Source organism: Macrobrachium rosenbergii, chromosome 5 (assembly GCF_040412425.1).
Source record: "Macrobrachium rosenbergii isolate ZJJX-2024 chromosome 5, ASM4041242v1, whole genome shotgun sequence".
NCBI classification, from domain to species: domain Eukaryota; kingdom Metazoa; phylum Arthropoda; class Malacostraca; order Decapoda; family Palaemonidae; genus Macrobrachium; species Macrobrachium rosenbergii.
In genome coordinates this window covers 30417443-30442989 of record NC_089745.1, presented here as the reverse complement: position 1 = coordinate 30442989, position 25547 = coordinate 30417443, and the positions used below count along the sequence as shown (strand labels likewise).

Genomic DNA, 25547 nt, shown 5'->3' with positions numbered 1-25547 from the left:
CACTGCATATACAGTAACACATATCATCTAAATTACTGCATGGTATATTTAGAATCATATTTTCTATACATATTCTTGACAAAAAAATAAAACTTGAAATAACTAGAATATGAAAATTTAATGAGCATAACCCTTCAAAATCCCTAACTACTATGAATCAGTAAATCAGGGGCAGAGAACTTTCACTTAGATATAAAATGTTTATAAGAGTATGATGAAAATTTGCTCCTGGTTTGGTTTACAAGCTTCCACAATGCCACAATCAAACTCACTTTGCCCATAACTAACTTTTACTGAACTATGTGAAAATGCATCATAAGTTTCATGCAAATCTCTTGACCAACAGTTAAAAACACAGCTGGCAAAGAAACTCACTATCATCTTAAATATTTTTGTCTGCTTTCCCCTTTAAGCAGTTATATGGGTATGAGTCCTCTCCACTTCACGCTGTCTTATGAACATACTGCTGAACTTTTAGCAGGTCTGGTCTTAATCTATCCTCTTTTTCTAGAATGTCTTGGAATTTTCTATAGATCTTCATCCTATTACTCCATATCTACTGTTCTCAGCTCTTCTCATCACATTCCCAAGTATTTCAATCATTGAGATCTGTCTACAATCTAGTTATTTGACACCACAGCTTTCTGGCACTACAGTACTTCTTTCATAATACAATCTTAAATCCATAAACCATACTCTAAAGCCATGCCTTTTCAAAATCTTCCATTTTCTCTGTTAGTAGTCATGTTTCTGCTGCTTGAAAGTAGTACATTTACCAGTGGTCTTAGTATCTCTCTCCCTCTTTTCCAGGCTATAGCTGCTAATCTCTGTCTCATAGTCCAGTGTATCTTCACAATAACAGAAATGTTATATGTTTTCTAAGACCTGCCCATCTTTTACATGGTTCTTAACTTCCCTCTCACCCCCATTTACTCTTATAATAAATCTTAGGCATCATGTATGGTATATTTTGTAATTCACAACATCTCTTGTGACATCATTTATCACATACAGCATAAAGTACTTAAGTTCTCTTTGACAACCCTCCCACACCAGCCACGTGGCCACTCACTACTTTTTCCTTTGCTTCTTTTCAAGTCACCACACACTTAGCTTCACTAAAGTTTATTTTCATTCCTCTGCTCTCTATTCCTATTCCTTTCTTCCACCTTTTAATTCCAACAACCTCTTCTTCTGATTATGGAGATAACACTGTACAGTATTATGGTAATTTGCAGAACATCCTTTGCTGCACTTCTTTGTATCCTCCTCCATTACTTTGATTAACAACACAGGACACTAACATTATCTCAAATTCATCTCAAACATCTGCCCTGGTTTTTATTTCAGATATCGTGATGTGGAAATGAACATCACTAACTTCATGAGCTTTCAGGTACAGTATTCTCTGCTTTTGAAATACCCATCTTGGTACTCTGTCAAGTGCCAGTATTTTTTATGTACAGTGATACCTCGGTACTCGTCGTTAATTGGTTCCAGAAGGCATGACAAGTGCCAAACACAATGAGTACCAAACGAATTTTTCCCATAAAGAATAAAGCAAATATTAATTAATTTGTACCAGACCACCCCAAAAAATACCATTTTAAAAGGTATTTTATGCAATGATGGGCTTGTATTTTACATACTTCATGTTTAAGACCTCTGTTTGTCACAGTTTTGATTCCTTAAACAAAACGCACCATAAATTCATCTTTATTTTTTTACAATGGTGATCATAATCTTATGTGGTGCTCCTGACTAAATTCCTTTTCTGTGCACTATTTTCACTATATGTTTACAATCCCTTATCCAACATGTGAGTCGGTAGAGTTGTGGGTTAGCACATGCTGGGCCCGAGTTCAAGTCTCCGGCCAGCTAATGAGGAATTAGAGGAATTTATTCCTGGTGATAGAAATTCATTTCTCGCTATAATGTGGTTCGGATTCCACAATAAGCTGTAGGTCCCGTTGCTAAGTAACCAATTGGTTCTCAGCCAAATAAAATAAGTCTAACCCTTCGGGCCATCCCTAGAAGAGCTGTTAATCAGCTCAGTGGTCTGGTAAAACTAAGGTATACTTAACTTTTCTTCCTAAAAACCAATTTTTTTTATGGAGGATCGAGCGTCGTCATAAGTTTTAAGATCGATGAAATTTAACATCGATTCATGGTCCCAGTTAACCCTTAAACGCCGAGCCTCTATTTACAAAAGTGTCTGTCGTATGCCGGTGGCGTTCGGGAGTTAGCGCAGAAGCAGAAAAAAAGTTTTTTTCAAAAAATCACAACACGCTTAATTTTCAAGATTAAGAGTTCATTTTTGGCTCCTTTTTTTGTCATTGCTTGAAGTTTAGTATGCAACCATCAGAAATGAAAAAAATATCATTATCATATATAAATATTAGAATATATGACAAAGCGGAATTTTTTTATATAATTGTATACAAATCGCGCTGTGAGCAAAATGGTTAAAGCTAATGGTTATTTTTTGTTGTTGTTGTATTGTACACTAAATTGCGATGATTTTGGTATATAACAAATTGTAAAACGATCAAAGCAACATAGAAAATATCATCACAAAATGATGCATGAATTCATAACGCCCAGATGTAAAAACAAGTTTTTTTTTTTTAAATTCACCATAAATCGAAATATTGTGCTAGAGACTTCCCGTTTGTTGCAAAATGAAGGTAATTGACTGAATATTACTAGACTGTAAGTGTTTTAGCTTACAATTGCAGTTTTCGACCGTTTCGGTAGAGTTCAAGTTGACCGAAGGTCGAATTTTTTCTATTTATTGTGATTTATATGAAAATATTTCAAAACTGATATAAGCTACAACCATGAGTTATTTTTTGTTGTATTCTACATGATATTGCACACATTTTCATGTATAACACTTTATGTAAGGCCTAATATAAAACGGTGTGAAAATTACGACAAGGTGACTAAAGAAATTCTGAGATTTTCAGCAGTTACTGCGTGCGGATGTAAGGAAAAAGTTTTTTCAAAAATTCACCATAAATCGAAATATTGTGCTAGAGACTTCCCGTTTGTTGCAAAATGAAGGTAAATGATTGAATGTTACTAGAATGTAAGATTTTTAGCTTACAATTTGCATTTTTCGACCATTTCGGTCGAGTCAAAGTTGACTGAAGGTTGAAATTTTGGCACTTATCGTGATTTATATGAAAATATTTCAAAACTGATAAAAGCTACAACCTTGAGTTATTTTTAGTTGTATTCTACATGAAATTGTGCACATTTTCATATATAAATCTTTATGTAACAGCTAATATAAAACGGTGCAAACATTACGACAAAGTGACGAAAGAATTTCTGAGATTTTCGGCAGAGTTAGCGCGCGTGGACGTAAGGAAAAAGTTTTTTTTTTTTAAATTCACCATAAATCGAAATATTGTGCTAGAGACTTCCAATTTGTTGCAAAATGAAGGTAAATGATTGAATATTACTAGAATGTAGGAGTTTTAGCTTACAATTGCGTTTTTCAACCATTTTGGTCAAGTCAAAGTTGACTGAAGGTTGAAATTCTGGCACTTATTGTGATTTATATGAAAATATTTCAAAATTGATAAAAGCTACAACCATGGGTTGTTTTTTGTTGTATTTTACATGAAATTGCACACATTTTCATATATAAAACTTTATGTAACTGCTAATATAAAATGGTGCAAACATTACGAGTGACGAAAGAATTTCTGAGATTTTCAGCAGAGTTACCACGCGCGGAGGTAAGGAAAAAGTTTTTTTTTAAAATTCACCATAAATCAAAATATTGTGCTAGAGACTTCCAATTTGTTGCAGAATGAAGGCAAATGATTGATTACTACTAGAATGTAAGAGTTTTAGCTTACAATTGCGTTTTTCGACCATTTCGGTCGAGTCAAAGTTGACCAAAGGTTGAAATTTTGGCAATTATCGTGATTTATATGAAAATATTTCAAAACTGATAAAAGCTACAACCATGGGTTGTTTTTCGTTTTATTTTACATGAAATTGCGCACATTTTCATATATAAAACTTTATGTAACGGCTAATATAAAACGGTGCAAACATTATGACAAAGTGATGAAAGAATTTCTGAGATTTTCAGCCGAGTTACCGAGCAAACGCAAGGAAAAAGTTTTTTTTCAAAAATTCACCATAAATCGAAATATTGTGCTAGAGACTTCCAATTTGTTGCAAAATGAAGGTAAATGATTGAATATTACTAGAATGTAAGAGTTTTAGCTTACAATTGCGTTTTTCTACCATTTTGGTTGAGTCAAAGTTGACCGAAGGTTGAAATGTTGGCACTTATCGTGATTTATATGAAAATATTTCAAAACTTATAAAAGCTACAACCATGGGTTGTTTTCTACCTGAAATTGTGCACATTTTCATATATAAAACTTTATGTAACGGCTAATATAAAACGGTGCAAAAATTACGACAAAGTGATGAAAGAATTTCTGAGATGCATCACCGATGCTCTGTAGTGCGAGAAGAAAGAAATTCGTGCATGCGCGGCTCAGTAACACTTGTAAACAAAACAACAGCGTGATTCGTGAACTCCCAGCATCCCTCAAGGCGTGTGATTGAAAATCTTTTGCAAACTAGGCCTATAACTATTTTTCCGCGAATATTTAAAAAAACTTTTTGTAGTCGACGTACCGTACATCCGCTCAGCACCCGACGGACAATTTTAGTCGACATACGATACGTCCAGTCGGCGTTTAAGGGTTAATATGAACATTTATGTGTTGGCCATACATACTCTCATTTCATGTGACTCAGAAACAATGTGACTTTCAAAAACAATTTTTAGTCAGATTTTAGGAGGATGCATCGTACTTGACCTACAAAATGTGTGTGTGAACTGTCGGCTCTGGTTAGGCTGGTAAACCTTCTGACCTTGGTTACACCGGTATTAACCATTTGCAAAAGTTAAATATTACACTTGTATTAAAGTAATGTTAATTCTAATAAAACTGATGTTTTATTGAACATAACTGTGTGTATTGTCATATTACCATATTATGAAATATGAACAGTGCCACTGTGCACCATTTGCATTCTGGTAATGTTTACATTCTCAAGAAAAAAAAAAAAAAGTCAGTTGCATTTTACAGACTTCATCATTACCACTATAGTTTAGTAAAACATGATTCAGATATACATTTTTTTTTAATTATCAAAGCTGGATTACTGCAGCTTACCTTTGTTTGTAAATGCAGTAAATTTTAAATTAAGCAAAGTAGTCATTCAGTCAGTTTTGGACGTTGCTTTTGCACATCATTAATTTTTTTCAGCCGCAGCTTAAATTCAGTGTTATACAGTACTTTCTTAGATCTTCTTATCCCTTGTGTAAAAGATTAATATAAATAAATTTGTTTATTTACGAAAGTCACCGCTAACAACTAGCAAATTTTTAATAAGTCAATGTAACTCAATTCTTAATAAACGTACAACTGTTACAGTAACTAACATTGGCAAACTAATGTTTCTTGATTTAGTTGTTTACGTCAGTGCTTGCTGCTGTTTATGACAGAGTTTTGCATGGCCTAGTATGTGGTTTTTAATTATAAATATTAGTAATTAATTACCTGACAGGCCATAAGTTTGGTAAACCTGGTTAAATGTATGATGATTTGCATTTAGTCTACTGAACATTTGCTTACAGGCAAACACTAACTTCAAGATGTAAGATGTAATGTGCATTATCAATGATAAACCTAGCCTGGTATATTCTACTGAAAAAGAAACTCACCCTAGAGCCATGATGAACAGTATGCACAAAAACAGCACAAAAACATACAAAAAAGGTTAGAATGGATTGAGACGGACACTACTGACTGAGAGCTACTTTACTGAACTCTCTGTATGGTGTGGAAGAGCTAATATGTCACAGCATCTCAAAGACAAACAGTATTAGCTTGCAAGTTGAGTGCCTAGCAAACGACGAGTTCCAAGACAGTTTTTTCTTGTCAAAATGCGTCAAGTACCGAATTTGATGACTACCAAGGTATCACTATATGTAGTTGCCTCACCATACAGACATCTTCTGTATTTACCACCGTCATGAAGTCAAACTGATGTGGCCTTGATCTAATTTTTCTCAGCCTTTCCCCCAAAACCTTTTCTAACATTTCCAAGTATGCTTAAGCAAACTTATTCCTTAATAATTTTCAAACTGCAATGCATCCCCTTCTTTTCCATTCTCCTGATCCTTCTCTTCTTTTGCTGGGTTTTCATATTCTGGTATGCTCAGGAATAACTGGTTCTCCAGCTATGCAACATGATCCTGGGGCTTTTCCATTTATCATCTCCCCAGGAGGCCTTATAACCTCTTAACTGTTAGTCTCTTCAACCCTCTACCATGCTAAAATCCTCCAGTTCACATAAATTTCCATATTAGAATATTTTCAAGATGCTGCCTCCATCTTTCCAGTATTGTTTTCTTTTCAGGTTCAACTTCTTCATTTTCATCTTGTATATACAGTGTCTTGCTCTTTTCAATTCATGGCCATCATTCCTCAGTCACTTCGCTAGCCTGAATATCTTCTCTTTTTCATCCACTGCACTGAGATTTTGACTCCATTCCTCTCTCTGCCCTTGCCACATGTCTTTTAGCTTCCCTCCTCTTTTCCTTGTATACATTATATATCTTCATTGCCTGTCTTCTGCCACAGTTTCAAGGTTCATTTCCGTTCTTCCATTGTCCTTTGTACACCACACCATGTCTCTCTTTCTTCCTATCCCTTCCCCATAGCAATATCATCTACTAACTGCTTCCTGTGCGTGCTTTCTTTCAGTGGTTTATACACACCACAATTTGAATTCTTTAATGTTTTTATTCCTTTGAATAAAAACTATTCATTCCATCACTACTAAGAATACAAAAATTTAAGCTAAAGAAAGGTCATGATAAACTTTTATTAAACTAAAAATTATGGGAATAACATAACCTAAATGACACATTGTAAATGACAGTTTCACAACAAACCCATTACGTAGCCCATTTTGTTCAATATAAAATATTCCCACCTAAAGTTCCCTGTATAAAAGAAAGACTGACTGTAGTTCCCTGTATAAAAGAAAGACTGACTGAAAGTTGATAATGCCCTTTCACGCCCAGTTCCTTAAGGTGCGTTTACACGATCGAACTATGTTCGACGGACAAAATCGTTACCATATCACAGGAGAAGCAGGATGACGTCATAAGTGGTGAAACGATGGAAGCGGATCTGGCAACAAGCAGTGATACCAGATGAGGGTGTTTACCACCGTTTCGAATCTGCTTACAGGGCATAGACCGGTGGACAATGTTCGAAGGTGATGTCCGTTGGTAACTCAGGCATTTAATTCAGTGTGCGACGTTTCGATGCTGGGAACACGGACAGTGTCCGGTACACCACTTGGTGCTCGCTTCTGACGTAATCAGCGAGCCTTTTCGCTTTCCACTGCTAGTTGGTAACAATTATATCCGTCGAACATTGTTCGATCGTGTGAATGCACCTTTAGGTTCCCAGCTGTATATCCAGATCATTTTGTGTTTGTCTGTGATATTGTCATATGCCATTTCCCAAACTGTTCTGGCAAGTTTTGTGGATTTTTCCTTGCTTTCAACCTGTTTTCCATATCGCTGTGATATCAGAGGTTCAGATGTTTCAATTTTGCCAAAAACCATTGGTCTGATTTACTCTCAAAATTAGCTACACATGTTCTAGGCACTCATACAAAAGTAGGTCATATCTCAAAGATAGGAAGAGGTCCCTTACACTTGAATTGAAAATTTCTTTTATTTCTGAAACTTCTGATCCTATTTCTTGTTCTCTTCATGTGTTCCAACCAGCATTAGAATAATGACAGAATATACTCTTGATTCAAATTCTTCCCTCCCTTCAATTATTTTATCCATTCTTCTTTATCACAATTGTATAAAAGAAATGTAAATCACTTTTCTAGTTAAACTACTTTATAATGTCAATAATGGCTATCTTTCTTAAGCTAAAGCCTTAATGCAACTAAATATTCACCCCCCTTGGCATCATCATATACTGTATGTTCTGCTGAGCAGCCTTAATGTCATTCTGCCAAGAACATACAGTTTTTCATTGCCTTCACCATAATGCTGCTGAACTGTTTTTCTGGCAAGGTCAATGGTTCTAATACTCACTAGCTTTATTTTTAAGGAGGGCTACAATATTAATTTCAAATATTACACATGATGGCCTAAGGTTTTTGACATGCTGCTGTTTACATCTACAGTACACACGTTCTTCAGTTTGGTGTACTTGTTTAAGTAGAAATATATTTTATTGATTTACAATTGTTATTCTCATTTTTCTTATGTGGGCATTCCATTCTGTGGAAGATTGCTTTGCAAATTAATGAGCAAACACCAAAAAATGGTTTGACCATTATAGATAAATGTAAAACAAGGGGTTCATATTTATGTCTATAAATATACATTCTATAAGAATTAATATAAAACAACATTGTACTGCATTATTACCCCAAACTGGCATTGACAGATGTTTGAAGTGCGTAGAGACATCTACATCATCATTAGTTACCGAGACAATAAATTTGCCCGATCTGTTTGCTGACACACATATATGCGCTGATAATGACTTCATGCGTTCCACAATGTGTTTCAGTTGACGAAGTGGAGGTAGATATATTGATGCTCCAAAGTTAGGCATTTCAGGTTCATTGTACAACTGCCACTGTCTTCGTGGTATAAGTTGCACTGGCACGTCATGTACCACCAATCTTGCGTGAATTGAAAGTGTTGGCTGCAAGTGAAACAATGAGACAAAACTTTGATATGACTTGTGAGGCTTACTATTACAATTAAGTAATATACAGACACCACCCTACTTATGGATAAGTTACATTCCGAACGGCCACTTGTATCTTGATTTGTTTGTATGTTGGTTTTTGATATGTAGTGCATAATTTTTGTTGATCTTTACATTCAGATTTTGCTCTGGGTGCCTATTCTGCTAGTAAGGATTTTTGCAAAGAACAGAAGTTAGTAAGTTAGTTTATTGACTAAATATACAAACAGCAAAGGGGAATGCTCCAAACACAATTTTACCTTGTTACCCTGTCTGTTCGTATCTCTGAAAGTTCGGAAGTAGGGTAGTGTCTGTACTTTCCACTACATATGTTAATGGACATGGTATATTAAACTACAATATACAAATTGAACAGCAATTATATCTCTAACAATCCAAACCCCTGATAAAGATGGGGTAACTGTTAGCCACTGGTCTGAGCAAAGAACTGGTTTCAAGTACATGAAATCCTAACATCTGAAGGTGTGCCCTCAAAACTTCATCCATGACCCTTTAAAACCAAATACAAAAGTAAATTGTAGCAATGATCTCTGCTTACAAAATACATTATGGATAAATAGTATTTCAAACCAAAAAATAAAAAACTAAGCACTGTTGTCAATCATTATGATCAAAATTTTTAGAGAGTTTAAGCAGACAAGTTTGTTAGTAAAATTTATTACAGAAAAGTACTAAAACTCAGTTTTTCTCTATTCTCTGAATGATATTTTATCCTAAATATTTTATCATCCTCTTATTATTTCACTTCATAAACAGCCACAACTATTGTTTGTTGACGTTTCCTCTTCTAAATTATTACCACGGTAAACTTTATAATCACCCTATTACTACTGTACTACCTTTGCTATATGAAAAAGCAAGCTGTAGAACGTAGACTTTTAATACTGCAGTCTGGTCAATTATTGAATAACAAACATAGTAATAATAATCTTAGGTGATTATCAAATCTGTATCATTACCCATTTTCCCTGTGTACTCTACCATCCTCTTGTTTCAAAAATATCTATAAATTATTTTCTGAGCTATCTCAGATATAAATTTTGAAAGTAATTGGTATTTTTCCTAAGTATACACACCAGAGCCTTTTCTATAGGAGTATCTTCAGAGTAAGGTGCAGCAGTCACTGAGGGGAGAGCAGTGGTAAAATCACAATTTTTAAAAGTAAGTTGTATTTTTCCTAGCTATACAAACCTGATGTCCTTACATAAGGAATTACTTATGGCGAAGCTGGAAATGGCTGTTAAACTCTTGAACAAGGTTGTTAGGCAATAACTACCGCCAGGTAGGCGGATATTTAGGCGGGAATACCCGCTTGCCCAGATGTAAACATTCCAGTTTGCCTTTCAGCCCTGGTTCAGATTGAAGGGTGGCATGAGGTGGGCATAAAAGTATAATGTAAAGGACCTCAGATTTGCACAGTTATGAAAAATACAATTCACTATTTAAAAATATGTTTTGTTCCTACATGATATACAAACCATGGTCCTTTAAATTAGGAAGACTCACTGGTTGGAGGGAGGAATCTGAGTGAGTCTCTTGAACTGACTGGAGTTCTGCACACCTGGGCTACTCCTCCTGGTTGAAAGAGCAAGGAGGAGTACCATGTCTCTGACATATTGATCAGAGTATAGGAACTGCAAGACCACATGTCAGACATCAGGACCTTTTCGAATAAGTGAGGAATTGTAACTCATACGAAAAAGGCTGGAAAGAATCTAAAGAGTCAGAAGAAGTATAGACCTGAAACAGGGTTTTCCTTATTGCCAGAGTCTCCTTCCTTCCCTTGCTAGAGGAAGGAGTGGGATTGCTTCTATGATTCTTGACAGAAAAATAGAATGAGTGCTCAATGTGTAGTCTTACCGCATCAGATGCTGGTTCCAGCAAGTGTCGGTTTGAGTCCTATTCTCAGCTTGAAGGAAGAGAAGCAGGAGGACGAGGAAGGAGGAGGAGGAGAAGCCAGTCACTCTCGGAATCCTTCTCACTTCCAGAACCAACACCTTGGGCGAGATGCTACTTGTCCTCTTAAAGGCGCCGGGTAAGAAAACACAACTTGTTGAGCAGCCACCCCAGGACCAAGGAAAAAAGGTTCCAAGGGCCTGTGGGCAAAGACCTGAAGGATGAAGACATAAGTGTGGTCTGATGAGACCACATCTTGCTTACAGACCAACAGAATCTTCCGGAAAACAAGGGATGGACCGAGCCATTGACTTCATGAGTTCTTGGGTGGAGTGCACAGGTGTCGTCGTCGCCAGCTCCAGAGTACATTCTTTCGATTGCTTCACGAAGCCAGGAGAAAGACGTGTCCTTAGACACTTTTTCTTGGGAGAGTCAGTACTAGCGAAAACGTTGACAACATCCAGGTTATGAATGTCAAGCCTTTGTGGGAAGTACCACAGCACCCTAACAAGACAAAGTAGTGATTGATCTGGCCCATCGACTACAAAGTCTAAGGAGGAGGGGACCAAGAGGGACTCGAACCTGGCAATAGATGATAGATGCTGATGGATTCGGAGCCCGCTACTACATCCGAGAAGGAGTTGAGCCATTGATCCCCTTCTCCTGTAGGCTCACATCAAAGGTCCATGAAGATCGTCCATCTTCTATGCCAAGGCTGGAACGAGACGAGAGATGGTCCTGAGAGGGTAGATTTCTGTCTGACAACTCTCGCAAGGGCGCGTGCAAAGGACGAGACAGGAATCCTAAATGAGAGTCACATGCCACTCAGGGACCTGGGGTCCCTGGGACAGAGAGACTGAAAGAAGCTTCACATCAGTATTTAAATCTTGACTGAGGAGAAAAAGGCTACTTTCAGATGGAAGACTAGGCTGAATGGGGCCTACATCCTTCACAACTGAACTGGAGAGAAGCAACCCTCGACGGAGAAGAGGAGGAAGTCCACGACCTACTGAAGAGCGACTCTGACCGGAGAAGAAGTCCCGTCAATGACAACAACCAGTGAAGATTGCTCCAATCCCTGGAACAGTACTGCAGAGGACCGCAAGAGATATCCAGCTATATCTGTTGCCGCTCGGTGAGAAAGCCTAAGCTTGCAAGGGAAGCTGGATAGTCTCTAGTCGTGAAAAACACAGGGATGTACTGCCTGAGGAACCATTTCTTATGTAGCAGACACAGGAGGCTGGATCAGGGAGACTCTTATTGATGCCTCGGAAGCAGAGCTATCAGGTCAGGCAAAAGGCGAGGTCTTCCAGTACTCTTCTTTAAACTCAGGGTGATCAAAGCTTGTTGAACACCTAGCTAATCAGATAAATACGGAGGGAAGACACAGACATCGAGGTTTTCCACAAGGTCAACATGCCTCACCGTAGCGACCCATGGGTCAGGAACGAAGAAGCAGAAAATCCACAGACTTCTGTTGTGCCGGGAGGCAAACATTAAGACAATACGAATCCCTCAGTTGAGCAATCTCTCCGTGAAGAAATGAGTGAAGAGAGCATCCTGTCCTGGTCACTTGAACCAGAGGCCGAGCTTTCCTGCTAATACATCCCCTCTGGGAATGTATCTGGCTGACAGAACTATTGAGTACGCTATAGAACACTTGAGTACTTGCAATGTCAACTGAGGTAACAGGAGGGAAAACGATACCCTCTTGTTTGTTGACATATACCACTATCGTGGTGTTGTTGTTCAACAACACCACTGAGTGCCCCAAAACCCCATCCTGAAATTCTCGGAGGGCCTTGAGTTCCAGGATGTTGATGAGGAGGCACTTATTATCTCGGTCGGACACCTTAAAGACAATCCACGAACAGATGCATGACGCGAGGAGAATATGCAAGCATACTTGAAGGTTCCTTTCAATCAAGTATTAGCCTAAATCCTTCCTCATCCATCAAAGGGGAAAAAAGGATGGAGGACTGGAAACAGACCTCCTTCATTCTCCATAACGAGAATGAAGGCGAAGCTGACCTGCAGGGAAGCTTCTGCAATGATGATAGGAGACTGAAGACGACTAGCTCTAGCTGAGTTGGCATTTCCCAAATTGGGAACATGGGACAGGAGACAGGATGGAAGTTCGATGAAAGAGTGCCAAGAATTGAAGGGAAGCAGATACTTCTCCTGAAGGATATCCACTACCAGGTCTTGGCAATGTCGCTGTCGAGTCTAGAGACTCGACAGGTATCACTTCATCTACAGCAGGAGAACTGTACGGTCGATCCCTCTTCCTCCCTTTCCTTCTGCCCTCCTCTTGATTGGAAAAGAGGGTGGAAAGAGACAAAAGTAGGCGCACTTTCCCAGAAGGGAAGAAGGAGGCTGTGTTTCTGTGATCTCCCTCCGAAGCCTGGAACTTCTTAGGGAGTCGAGAAAGGGCTTGCTTGACCCCAAGGTCGGAACAAGAGGTTACAAAGACCCAAGGGTCTTGGCTATTGCTCGGAGGACAAGACTGTGCTCTGGCACGTTCCTTGACTACCGTGGTATCTGGCAAATCTCTGAAAGAGAAAGGCAGAACCGAGTAAAGGCCTGTTCCTAAGGGTCATGCTGACTAGGGGCTTACAAAAACTGGAGATCTAAATTATCACAAAGTCCCTCTTCTTAGCACCAGAATTGCCCACAGGTTGCTGCCTGGTGCTGAGTAGTAAGACCCATCCCCAGACAGGACCAGTATCCAGAAGGCAGAGTCCTCTCCAGGAATGGTCACATCTGAGAAGAAAAAGCCTTAAAAAGTAAAGGATCATCAGGAGACTGCCTGGAGGAAACCAAGCAGTGTCCTCCAGGATCGCCACCTCTCAGTGCAGTAGGGAATACTTTTCACACCAAGGAGAAGCAGCGAGAGACCCGAGTCCGGATGAAGCTTAGTCAGGACAACCTGCAGTTGGCATAAGACACCTCTGAGGCAAAAAGAATCGTATTCTGTTGAGGCAGAAAAGGGAAAGGAAGCTTGGTGGTGAAGATTATTCATATGGGGAGCCGCAGTCCTGTCCCGGAGATCCTCGCGCTGACGAATCGGCGCAAAGTTCTCCAAGAAACAAAGTTGATCGCAACTTGAAGAAGAAGACCCTTGATGCTTTCCAGAGCGCAAAACTCCCATTCCTCTCTCCCTGGAGGAAGAACCTTGATAGATCCCAAGGAACACCCCCCTCAACTGCCTGGGTGTACTAAGAGACGATCTGGGGAATGATCCCAAAACGTAAATCCCAGTAGCCCAAACTCTGAAGAAATACAAATTCATCGGAGTTCTCTCTGTCCGTCTCGCACCTCTTGGAACGACCAAGAGGAAAGAGAACAGGTGAGGAGAAAGAGGAAAGAGCACTCCTACCTATACTGCCAGGAGACCAGCAGGAGAGGCAGAATGTGAGCAATAATCAACCAAAGGTGATGACTGCAGCAAGGGGGAAAAAGAGCTTTTATGCTGTGGTAAAGCACCTTCCTGGAAAGAGCAGAAAGTTCACTCGGACAGTGTCAAGAACTCGATTCACTTGGTCCGAGTGGGCTGGGTCAAATCGAGCGAGCCGAGCCCACTCTTGAGCACAATCTGGACTGGGTGGCAAGAGGGGCGAGCCAAACCGATCAAGCCAACGCGATCTGGACTGGGTGGCAAGTGGGGCGAGCCAGGACAATCACGCGAACGCAATCTAGACTGGGTGGCCCACTCTTGAGCACAATCTGGACTGGGTGGCAAGAGGGGCGAGCCAAACCAATCAAGCCAACGCGATCTGGACTGGGTGGCAAGCGGGGCGAGCCGGGACAATCACGCGAACGCAATCTAGACTGGGTGGCAAGCGGGGTGAGCCAAGCCAATCACACGAACATGATCTGGACTGGGTGGCAAGAGGGGCGAGCCAAACCAATCAAGCCAACGCGATCTGGATTGGGTGGCAAGCGGGGCGAGCCAGGACAATCACGCGAACGCAATCTAGACTGGGTGGCAAGCGGGGTGAGCCAAGCCAATCACACGAACATGATCTGGACTGGGTGGCAAGCAGGGCAAGCCGAGCTGGAGATGAGGGAGCCGAACCGATCGCATGAACGTGATTGGAAGCTATGTAGGGCGGAACTCGTCTGCCGTGAGCTAGTGCTGACTTCCCAAACTCTAAACTCCTTCGAGGCCGAAGCCCCTCGAGAAGGTGGTTTAAAGGGGGATTCTGCGTCCAAGACATAAGGATGGGACCAGACCAAGCAACTGAAGCAGCTGGCAGGTAGTGTTGAGACATCTGAGTGTCTTGGCACCTTCTCTCGTCCTGTGCCTCTCGCCAAGTGAGCGCTTGTGATTCAGGGAATCCAAGCGCCCTACAAGACTACCGAATCTCAAAAGAACAATCATCAGGAGTGGTTTCCTTTTGGTTTCCTAAGAACCAAAAAGGGCCAGGCACAGGACCAGTCTTAGACACAGACTTCTAAGGATTGGCAACGAGAGCGCGCTCATAGCCCCTGAAAAGGTAAGACCCATGAGGAGAAAGGAAATCGGCTCCCACCCAAGGGCAGGAAGAGCCAACAAGAGTACTATTGCCTCCCTGGAGAGATGCATTCCCTTGGAAGTCCCACAGGACTCCCAAAGGGAACCTCTTCCGTTTCTCCAGGCGTTCAAACCATCGGAATGGAGACACCAGGTTGGGGACCTGACCGAGCAATGGTAAGTGCTCCGCGAGCGCCTGGAGTGCTAGCAGGAAGAGCCGAGACACCTGGGTGTCTCAGCCCTTTCTCTCACGCTGCTCCTGAACTGGGACAGGGGGAGTACTCCGGTGCCAGTTTGGGATACTCAATATTCTACAGAATCTTGAGCATTCAGAGTGGCTCGCGAACTAGTGCCCGAAGCAGCACCAGTCTTAGAGGCGGAATCCCTGGCACTGGTGATGGGAGTGCAACCCAAAGTCTGAGGGCACGCAGCTCCCGAAACAAAACCCAGGGGTATGCAAATCGGTTCCCAAGCCTGAAGGCTGGTAAGAGCCGACAAGAGACCCAATGCCTCTTCGTAAGGAAGCAGCTCCTAGAAATCCAATTAAGGACTTCTTAAGGGGAAGAAGCAGCCTTCCTCTCCTTCGGCCGACGGGGCCTATCCGGCTTCCTGGGACCCCCTTGAACCTCAGAAGAAGAAGGGAAGAGGCAGCAGAAGATGTAGTCGAAGATAAAGCTGAAGAAGATGGCGGCTTCCTCCCAAAGGGTGTCTTCCTTAACCTCTACTCCGACATCTTCTACAGGATGGTGGACATGTAAAGTAAGTATACCTGAAACATCGAAACCTGGAAGGAGCACACAGTACCGGTCCAGGACACGAACACCAGGAGTAGCAACAGGCACAATCAGGACAGTCGAGGCAGGGGCTAAAGGATTGGTCCGGACAGCAGGAGGTACAGGAATGACATTAGCAGCGACAGGAACGATCAGGGCAGCTGCAGCAGGAGACCAAGAGGAGATGCCCCTTGACTGGTCGCCGAGGCAACAGGAGCAATTGAAATAAGAGGCACAGCAGGAGAGGACGGGACCACAGATACACCAGAGGCAGTGCCACAGCATACACGAGAGCTAGCAAATGATAGCAATCGATCCTCATCGACGGGGCACAGAATTGGAAACTGAGACACCGACGTGGACCTACACCACCTCATCAACCTGAAAGAAAAAAGCAAAGATGATTAGTAGAGAGTAGAGGGAGACTCCTGTCGCTCTGAGGGGAACTGCCCTATGAAGTGAGAGGAGACCCCTGAGAAGAAGTTGCCCGACCCCCCGGCACCCCCTGCAACCTCTGCCTGATAAGCGAGTGAAGAGGGTGAATGAGAGATCTCTCCCGAAGAAGGGACATAAGAAGAAAGCTATAGGGAGAGAGACAAGGAAGGAGAGGCTACTAAGGGCACCGTGGAAGTGAAACTTAGTGACGACGCCCGGCAACCTTCCTCCGAAGTTTCCTCCTGGCTACTCTTCCGCAGCGCAGGCAACAAAGAGCAACACTCAGCACAAGTCAGAATAGGGATGCAGTCATGCCCCTGACATGGAGGAAATGAGGCCCTATTATAGGGGAGCGAACTTGTTACGCCCCAGTCAATGAAAGGGGAGCGAAAATATTATGACCCTGGCCGCCAATCCCAAGACACACGCTGGGGAATGACGGCCTACACAAGGCTATCACATATCGTGGATTTGTATATTAATAAATATCAAATGCACACAATATATACACAAAAATATAAAAAAGATCCCACCGGGAAAAAAGAGATTAATGATAGTCTGGTATAGGGCTCCGATAACGTCTGCAACGCATGATGGCCGAAAGCAAGCTGGAATGTTTACATCTGGGCAGGTGGGTATTCCTGCCTACCTGACAGTAGTTACTGCCTAACCACCTTGTTCAAGAGTTTAATGGGCGTTTCCAGCTTCGCCATAAGTAATTCCTAATGCAAAGTACCGATGGTTTGTATACCATGTACCAACAACTCCTCGTTCACTTTCTGTCACAAGTCATTTTCCTGTTGGTTGCAAGGACAAAGAGGGGTGGTTGGGGTTGGATTATGATAAATGATACTGGTTTGTATATCTAAGAAAAATACAAATTACATTCAAGATTTGATATTTGTTCCTACAGAAATACTGTTACCTCTCGAGTAACACATGGGTTACATTCCTGGAGAGGGTGTGTCACTTAAACATAATTTTCTCATGAGAAACAATATTAATAAGAGTTACATTCCAGGACTCTTAAGATAATATGCCTAATTTGAGAGTTATCGTACTATAACACTTAAAGAAATATTAATACATTACAAGATTACAGAAACAACAATTAAAATGCAAGTTTTCACTTTCTTGTACTGTATTTTAGTTATGCACTGTGCACACTCATTGTTTATTCTCAACTACTCGTTGTCTGCTATTAAAATATTATGGAATAATAGGCTGCAATCAACTGAACACAATTCACTGATATAAACTTAGTTTGCACTTCATAAACTGCTGAGAGAGAGAGAGAGAGAGAGAGAGAGAGAGAGAGAGAGAGAGAGAGAGAGAGAGAGAGAGAGAGAGAGAGAGAGAGAGAGAGAGAGAAATGCAATATATTATTAATTTTTTAGGTTTAGTAGGGGGTATGTTTAGATTTAGTGGGGTGTGCGTAGGTTTAGTGGGGGTGTGTGTTTAGGTTTACTGGGGATGTGTTTGCTTAGCAGGGGGTGTGTTTAGATTTAGTGTGGGGGTGTGCTTAGGTTTAGTGGGGATGTTTCAGTTAAGTGGGGGTGTGTTTAGGTTTAGCAAGGGGGGTAAAGGTTACAGTCATCACAGTAATGTCTGGATAAAATGGACGGCTGAGCGAGGTGGCAAAGGGCACTGATATTGGCTCCAAGCCATGCAATGGTTCCCTATCTGTGGATAAGATCAACAGAAACAGGGTAGTCCAGAGGGTGGGCTAAAGACAGACACCAAGGCCACGGCACCTCTCTCACAAGGAATACCATAAAAGGTCAATCACTATGGTCAAATTTCTAACCAATAAAAGAATGTTTCTCAATTACTTATTATTTCTCTCCTGAACCACATAGGGAGCACAAGAAGGCAGAACAAGAGTGAGAGAGGAATAAACCTTTCAGGCAATGGAGGAGGAGAACCAAAACCACACTCATGGCTAAACAGCTAGGCCATCATATACTAGTGAAACATTCAGTTTACAAAATCTCATTCCTTACGCAACCTAACGCTTTTATCTTTGCTTGCTGTAGGTGACATAATGCAAAAACAGAAAACAATCACAACACCATCAAGGAGAAAATCATCCAGAAATAGTCAAAATTATTACTAGGCAGTCCCCGGTTAACAGCATGCTCGGTCAACGGTGATCCGTTTTTACGGCACTTGTCTAGCGACGAAAGTCTGCAATTTTCTGCGCCAACAATCAATGATTTCCACTTATCGGTGCCGATAATTGGGTATCAGCGGCGATACATACCTAACAGAGGCACCGATAACCAAAAATCGTCACTTTTTGGTGCCGATAAGCCCCGAAAATTGCCGAAAATCGCCGATTTTCTGTTATCATCACACTCTGAGAACAGAACCCCCGCCAATAACCGGGGACTGCCTGTAATGCTAATTCACACTGTTTGTACAAGGACATGGCATTAAGAATTCTGACAACACTGTAAACATTCCAATGCCATCTGGCAGAAAACAGGTGATTACAGACAGTCCTAGTGGGTTAGCCAAACGTTAGTTTGTTTATTGCAAATGCTGATCACACCTATCGGTGCAAAGATATAAGAAAACTTTAACAGCAGGTAAGATTCATTCCAAATAATTAACTTTATACAATGCAAAATTAAGACAACTTCGATGGTAATAAAAACAGAGTACTGAACTTACAAGATCAGCCTCTAGAGTTAAGCATGGTGTGTGTCTTCTTGTCAACTTTATCTTCAAACTACGGGCTGCTTGTGATACCTTCAACGAACTTAGGACCTTCGAAAATTTATCTGTTGGCAAAATATGAACATTAAATTTCCTTTGAATGTTAAGATTCATAATACTGTAGAGATGAAAAAGTTTTACTGAATTGTACCATGAACCATTCAGTTATAAAAACAAACATTAAATATCTAACCCCTAAAGATGACCATATGATGTAATCTGAAAAGTTAAAGTTCTGAGTCACTCTGATATCACTCATCTTTCTCTTCCCCACAAAAGGAGCACAACAACCCTTTAAATAAGGTTCTTAATTTGATTACTTAGCAGTAAATATGCCACAAAGGCTAATGTTTAAATGGTAGGTAATTTTTTTCTTGTAAACCTTGCAGTATAAAAATTTTTTAATTACTGTACTGTACAGTGATTAGGGTGGTCTTTGGAGACTTGACAATTCATTCAAAATATTTACATTATCATTTCATATCGTCAATAAGAGATTATTTATCAACAGATTCACTAAATATCTTATTTCCAAGTTATTATATGTCTTACTTCTCACTTTAATGTTCTGATGGACATAATCAAAGGATACATAAGTGCACTGTACCTGACATACTAAGCATATTTGGGATTGTTATACATTAAAAAATATGACATTTTTATGATAAAATAAAGTTTTATATATACTTACCCAGTAATTACTTAGCTTGACGGCAGCTTCAATTTTGAAAATCGTGATAGCAATAGTTTTTTGTTCATGTAAGTGACTAGCCCGGCCCACTTTCAGGGTAGGAGAGAGGAAAAACTTGGTCAAGGGCTTTACTTTTGTTTATGGTCTAATGTCCATGAGAGGAGAGGAGGGCAGGCTCCATCTGTAATTACTGGGTAAATATATATAAAACTTTATCATAAAATTGTCATTCTTATATAAGTAACTTACTCAGTAATTACTTAGCTGAATCCACATTGACAGGAGAGGAGATTCATGGACATCTTGTACCCCAAAACATTAATAGGTTAATGAAATGAGAACATAATAAATAGGCTTAGCGTTGAAATGATGCTTGTTGTTCCTTACCTGGTAAGAGAGCTGCACAGGTAGATACTGCCTCTGGCTGGCGCTTATCTCAACCGAGTAGCAGCGCGGCGGCATAGCCAGGGTCGCCTCTACTGAAGTGAGGGACTTCGCAGCGGAGGAGTACTCCAATCACTAACGAAGTATGATGTACTCTTTGCAACTGAGACATCCAATCATTAACAAAGCCAACACATATATGTCCCTGCCCAGGGCGCAGTACAATAAAAAAAACACGAAACCAGAGAATATAGTCACCTACACCACACATTAAAAAAATATATATATACAGTATATATAAAATAAACCACCACCCTACACAGGAAAAACTGGTGGGCACTCTCGGTGCCTTGCACCCTCCAAGCTCCCCATGAACTCAACACACTGTGCCAAGGCAATGAGACATTCCCTTCCTGAACACTACGCCAGCCATGGACAATGGTCCTAGTGTACTGCATTCTTCATAAGTTGTCTCAACGTCTCGCAAAAATAATGCATAACAAAAACTGATTTACACCTCCAGAATGTAGTCTGTAACATCAAAGCAAGAGAAAGATTATGCTTAAAAACCACTGATGTAGCAACTGCTCTCACGTCATGGGTTCTAACCTTTACCACAGGTAGGATATCTTCTCCTATTTGAGCCTGTGCTTCCAGAATCAGGTCTCATAGGAAGAAAGATAGAGCATTCTTAGACAGGGGTCTGGAAGGGTTCTTAACTGAACACCAAAGATTCCTTGCTGGGCCTCTAATCTTCTCTGCCCTCTTGATGTAATATCTGAGTGCTCCTACCAGACACAGGCTTCTCTCCTCCTCCTCTGGACCTAAGATGACCATTTAGCTTTTAATAGTAAAGGAATGAGACCATGGATGTGAAGGATTCTCATTCTTTGCTAAGAAGCCCAGAGTAAGGGAACAGACAACGTCTCCCTGGGAAAACAAATTCTTCTGTCTACTGCGTGGAGCTCACTTACTCTCCTCACAGTGGCTCGAGCAACCAGAAAAATAGTCTTTTTTGCAAGATTCCTCAGTGAGGGTGAACACATGGGTTCGAAATAAGAATCCGACAGCCACTTGAGGACAATGTCTATGGACCAAGGACACACCTCCTCCTTATTAACCTTGGTTGTGTCGAAAGACCTATTAAATCTGAAAGATCCCGCTTGGATGAAATGTCTAACCCTCTGTGTCCGAAGATGGAGCCAAGCATAGCTCTATATCCTTTTATCGTTGAAGAAGAAAGGGCCCTGGTGGATCTCAAATAGAGAAAAAAGTCTGCCACTTGAGTTATAGTGGTTTTAGAAAAGAGATGTTATTCTTCTTACACCATAGTCTAAAGACTGCCCACTTTGCCTGGTAGACTTTGTTAGTAGAATGTCGTCTACATTTAGAAATAGCTTCTGATGCAGCCCTTGAAAAGCCCTTCGCTCACAAGAATGCAGACAGTTGAACCCTGTCAAGGCCAGAGTGGATGTGCCTTGATAAAACTTCCTGTAGTGGGGTTGTCTGAGTAGACTTGGAATTGCCTGAAGTCGTGGGAAGTCTACTAGTAGCTTGAATAGTTCTGGGAACCATTCTTTCCTCAGCCAAATGGGAGCTATCAATGTCATCTTAGTGCTCTGGTGCAACTGGAGCTTCTTCAGGACCTCCCTTACCATCCCGAATGGAGGGAAGGCATATATGTCCAGGCCGGACCAATTCTGCATCATCGAATCAGTCGCCTAGGCTTGACGATCTTGAAAGGGTGAGCAGAACAGGGGAAGGTGGTGGTTCCTGGGAGTTGCAAACAAATCTACCATCAGTTCTCCCCACAACTTCCACAGGTTGGAACACACCTGATGGTCCAGAGTCCACTCTGTAGGGAGTATTTGCTTGCATTGACTGAGCATGTCCGCTAAGGCATTGCACTTTCCTTGAATGAACCGTGTTAACAGCTGGGTCTGGTTCTGATCTGCCTAAAGCAGGAGACTTCTGGCTGTCTCACAAGGGGAGAATGAGGCTAATGCTCTTGCGTTGTCCACATGTACTGTTACTACTTTGTAGTGGACTTCCTTCGCAAAGTGTTGCAATCCCAAATGGATCGCTTTTAGTTCCTTCAGGTTGACGTGAAGACCTCTCTCCTGCTGGGACCATACTCCGGAAATTTCTTTTCCCCCACGGAGAGCTCCCCAACCTAGATCCGAAGCGTTGGAAAAGAAGTCTAGGTCGGGGTTCATTACGGATAGACTTTCCCTCCGATAGTCTGCTTGCGGAGTTCCACCAACATAGGCCCTCCTTTATCTCGTGTTATCAGGAATATGCACAAGTCTTGATTTATCTTTCAATCCCAACTGATTCTTAGAAAGAATTGTCCAGGCCTCATATGCAGCCTTCCCAACCTCACAAACTGTTCGATCGATGCCGGAGTGCCCAGGAAACTCATCCATAGGGTGGCTGAGCAAGTCTGTAGGGAAAGGAAAAGACTGTCTTTCTTCAGGCACACCTCTATTTTTTGGGGGATGGAGAAGCACAAAAATTCTGAAAATCGATCTTTATCCCCAAATAAGGGATTTTGACAAAGGAAAAATCTATTTCTGGGGGAAGACCTGTGTCACCCAGTGAAATTGGTTCCATTTAGCACATTTCTAGGTATAAGAATTGCTACATATACCAGAGAAAAAAGCTAACTAGAATGCCGGGGTTACCACCCCCGGTTTGCTCATCTATAATAGATGTCGATATACACTAAGGGTGAGCTGTTACCACTACCACAGGCCTTCGTCCAACAGACTTCTCTATTCTCAAAGTCCCAAATGGATGTGCTGCTACAAATCCACAACCAAGGATACTCACCCGCTCACCCACTAGGCGTCATCACGAGACCGCCACGTCATTCCAAAATTAGCACTTCTTGCGTGAACACGTTAAATTTGTGTGGTGATTGTGTTCCCTTTTTTGGCAGCTCATCATGTCTTCCACCGAGATTTTCTCACCATCTAAGTTGAGTACTAATTCTGGTTGGATTGTTGGTCTTAGAGGCAACATAATTTTGGTTTTACGCAGATTTTACTTATCGTTTTGCAGCGCTGCATCATATGCAGTGTGTGCTGTATGTTTGCCTCTCCCCGTTTTGATCTTCAATCACAACCTTTTTGATATTATATATTATTCTCCTAGTTTTAATATTTTCTCCATATAGTTTGGAGCTTGTGTGGAGAATTTGTTTTTGTGGAGAAATTACCGTGTTGCTGGTTGGGGTCGAGATCGTGTTTTTACCTATCCACTATCATGTAGGCAATGGGTCTCCCATTTTCTGACAATAGAATTTGGGTCCCTTTTATCGGTTTCTCTTCCCCTCCAGCGAACTGAATTTTTCTCTTTGGTGTAAAGTATTTATTCATGATGTTATAACACTGTTGAGAAGGAATCAGTTTGGATTTTTGAAGGTTCAACAGCAAACCTAGACCCCGTGTTAATAGCAAAGTCCTGTGAGTTTCTTGAGGAAGATCCAAATGTTTTATCTTCTTTGCTAAGGGACCAATCCAAAAAACTAAAGACCTCAAATAGTTTGAACAGGTTCTTCAGTAAATGGTCCACCTCCATGGCAGAGAACACAGTCTTTGTCGATGAGTCCAGAGAAGTCCACCTGGGAGGATGCAGCTACTCCCAAGGAGGGAGCTTCTCCAGTAGCATACAACCGATAGATACCTTCTAGCCGAGAGACAAGACAGCAGAATACTAAAACACGCTTTGCTTTGACGTCTTTTCTCTGAAAGCCAGTTATCCACTTCCCCCATAGCCTTCTTAGACGAGGATGATAAAATCACTTTCGGAAGTCTAGACGAATCACCAGGCAGGCCACTCATCATAAATGAGGAAGCCGGAGAAGAAGGAGCTGCTGGCGCGAAGAAATCTGGAAAATTGTCTAACAAATAATTCAGCAAAGCAACATAAGCCAACGGGGTGGATTCATGTCCTAAGTCCTCCTCTTCTGATGAGATCGGGGACAGCAAAGGATCTTTGGGCTCTACTGTAGAAGAAGAGGAGGTTGACTTCTTAAGAATACCCAAAATATTATCCAACTGCTTTTGAAGTGGTACCAAGGAAAGGTCCAAAAAGGGCGTTGTCGAATCCATATTCCCCTCTGATGAAGAAGGCAACAAAACAGGAACAAGTGCCGAACAATCCGGGTGCTCAAGCGAGGAAGAATGTATTGGCGCTGAAGGGATCTAGGGCGCCAAACGGTGTGTGGGCGCCACTGGGCACTCGGCCACCAATGGGCGCTCGGCTGCCAATGGGCGCTCTTAGTTCCCTGCTGGGCGCTCAGATGAGAAACGTGAATGATCGCAAGAAGAGCCTCACTTGGACGAAGAACTAGAGTGCTTGTGGGACACTGATGACGGTCTGGGAACTACGGGCTGTGAAAAACGTTCAGGACTGTCCCATTTGCTGTATGATGGTTCTGGACTACCAGATGGTTCCCTGAACCTCTTGCCGTACAACGGAGGGGACTGGTCCCTGAGCAATGCGTGTCTTTCCAATGGACGAGATTCGTCTGAGAATCTCCACTGGCGCCCGTGAGTAGGGCTAGAATCTCCCAAACTGGATGAGAGATAATGAACCCCAGACATGCCTTTCCAATGGCTGTCTTTTGTTGCAACTGAGGGGGGCTACTACCCATGGGCAGACCTCACCAACCTCCCTTGGGCCTCCAGTATGCCTCTTCCAGGGGATGGGGGAGTATGGCAGTGACCTTTGCCTAGGAGAGTCAGTGGGATGGGCAGCCACTGCCTCCACTAACACTTCACTTGAACACTTTTCAGTGAATTTGTCTATGAGGACACGCATTGATTCACCCAACTGTGCCACTGTGCTAGCAAAAATATCAAACTTCTTACCAAATTTCAATTTGAGGCTGGCGTAGCAATCTGGGTCGGGAGTGTGGGAACCAGGAGCAGAGATTGGTGGTACAGGAGGAGGGCTGGAAAAAAGGGTGATTACTTTACCAGGAGAGATAATAGGAATGTTAACATCACTAGATTCCTGAGTTATATCTTGAATTACTAACTTAACTTCAGCTCTAGAAGCCGCTTTCCTTTTACAATCTCTTTCTAACTTAGACAGGTGAGAAACTAAAGTTTTCCATTTCTTCTCATCCCATTCACAGCATTCCTCACGTCAAGTCAATTGAACATATTTGTCCTCTACATGCTTTAATCAAGTGAGTATTGCAGCCTCTGCTGCAATACCTAATACTCAATGCGCTAGAGTCTGACATAGCTACTAGC

The 25547-nt window shown here is 41.6% G+C and overlaps 1 protein-coding gene across 1 annotated transcript in view; it reads right to left on the bottom strand.

Moving 5' to 3' along the window:
- The window catches only part of Hus1-like (Hus1-like checkpoint clamp component), a 60615-nt gene that overhangs the window by 14742 nt on the left and 20326 nt on the right, over positions 1–25547 (bottom strand). Inside the window, 2 exon segments of the mRNA XM_067103922.1 lie at positions 8516–8798; positions 19161–19270. Of these exon segments, the coding sequence (XP_066960023.1) occupies positions 8516–8798; positions 19161–19270 (393 nt within the window).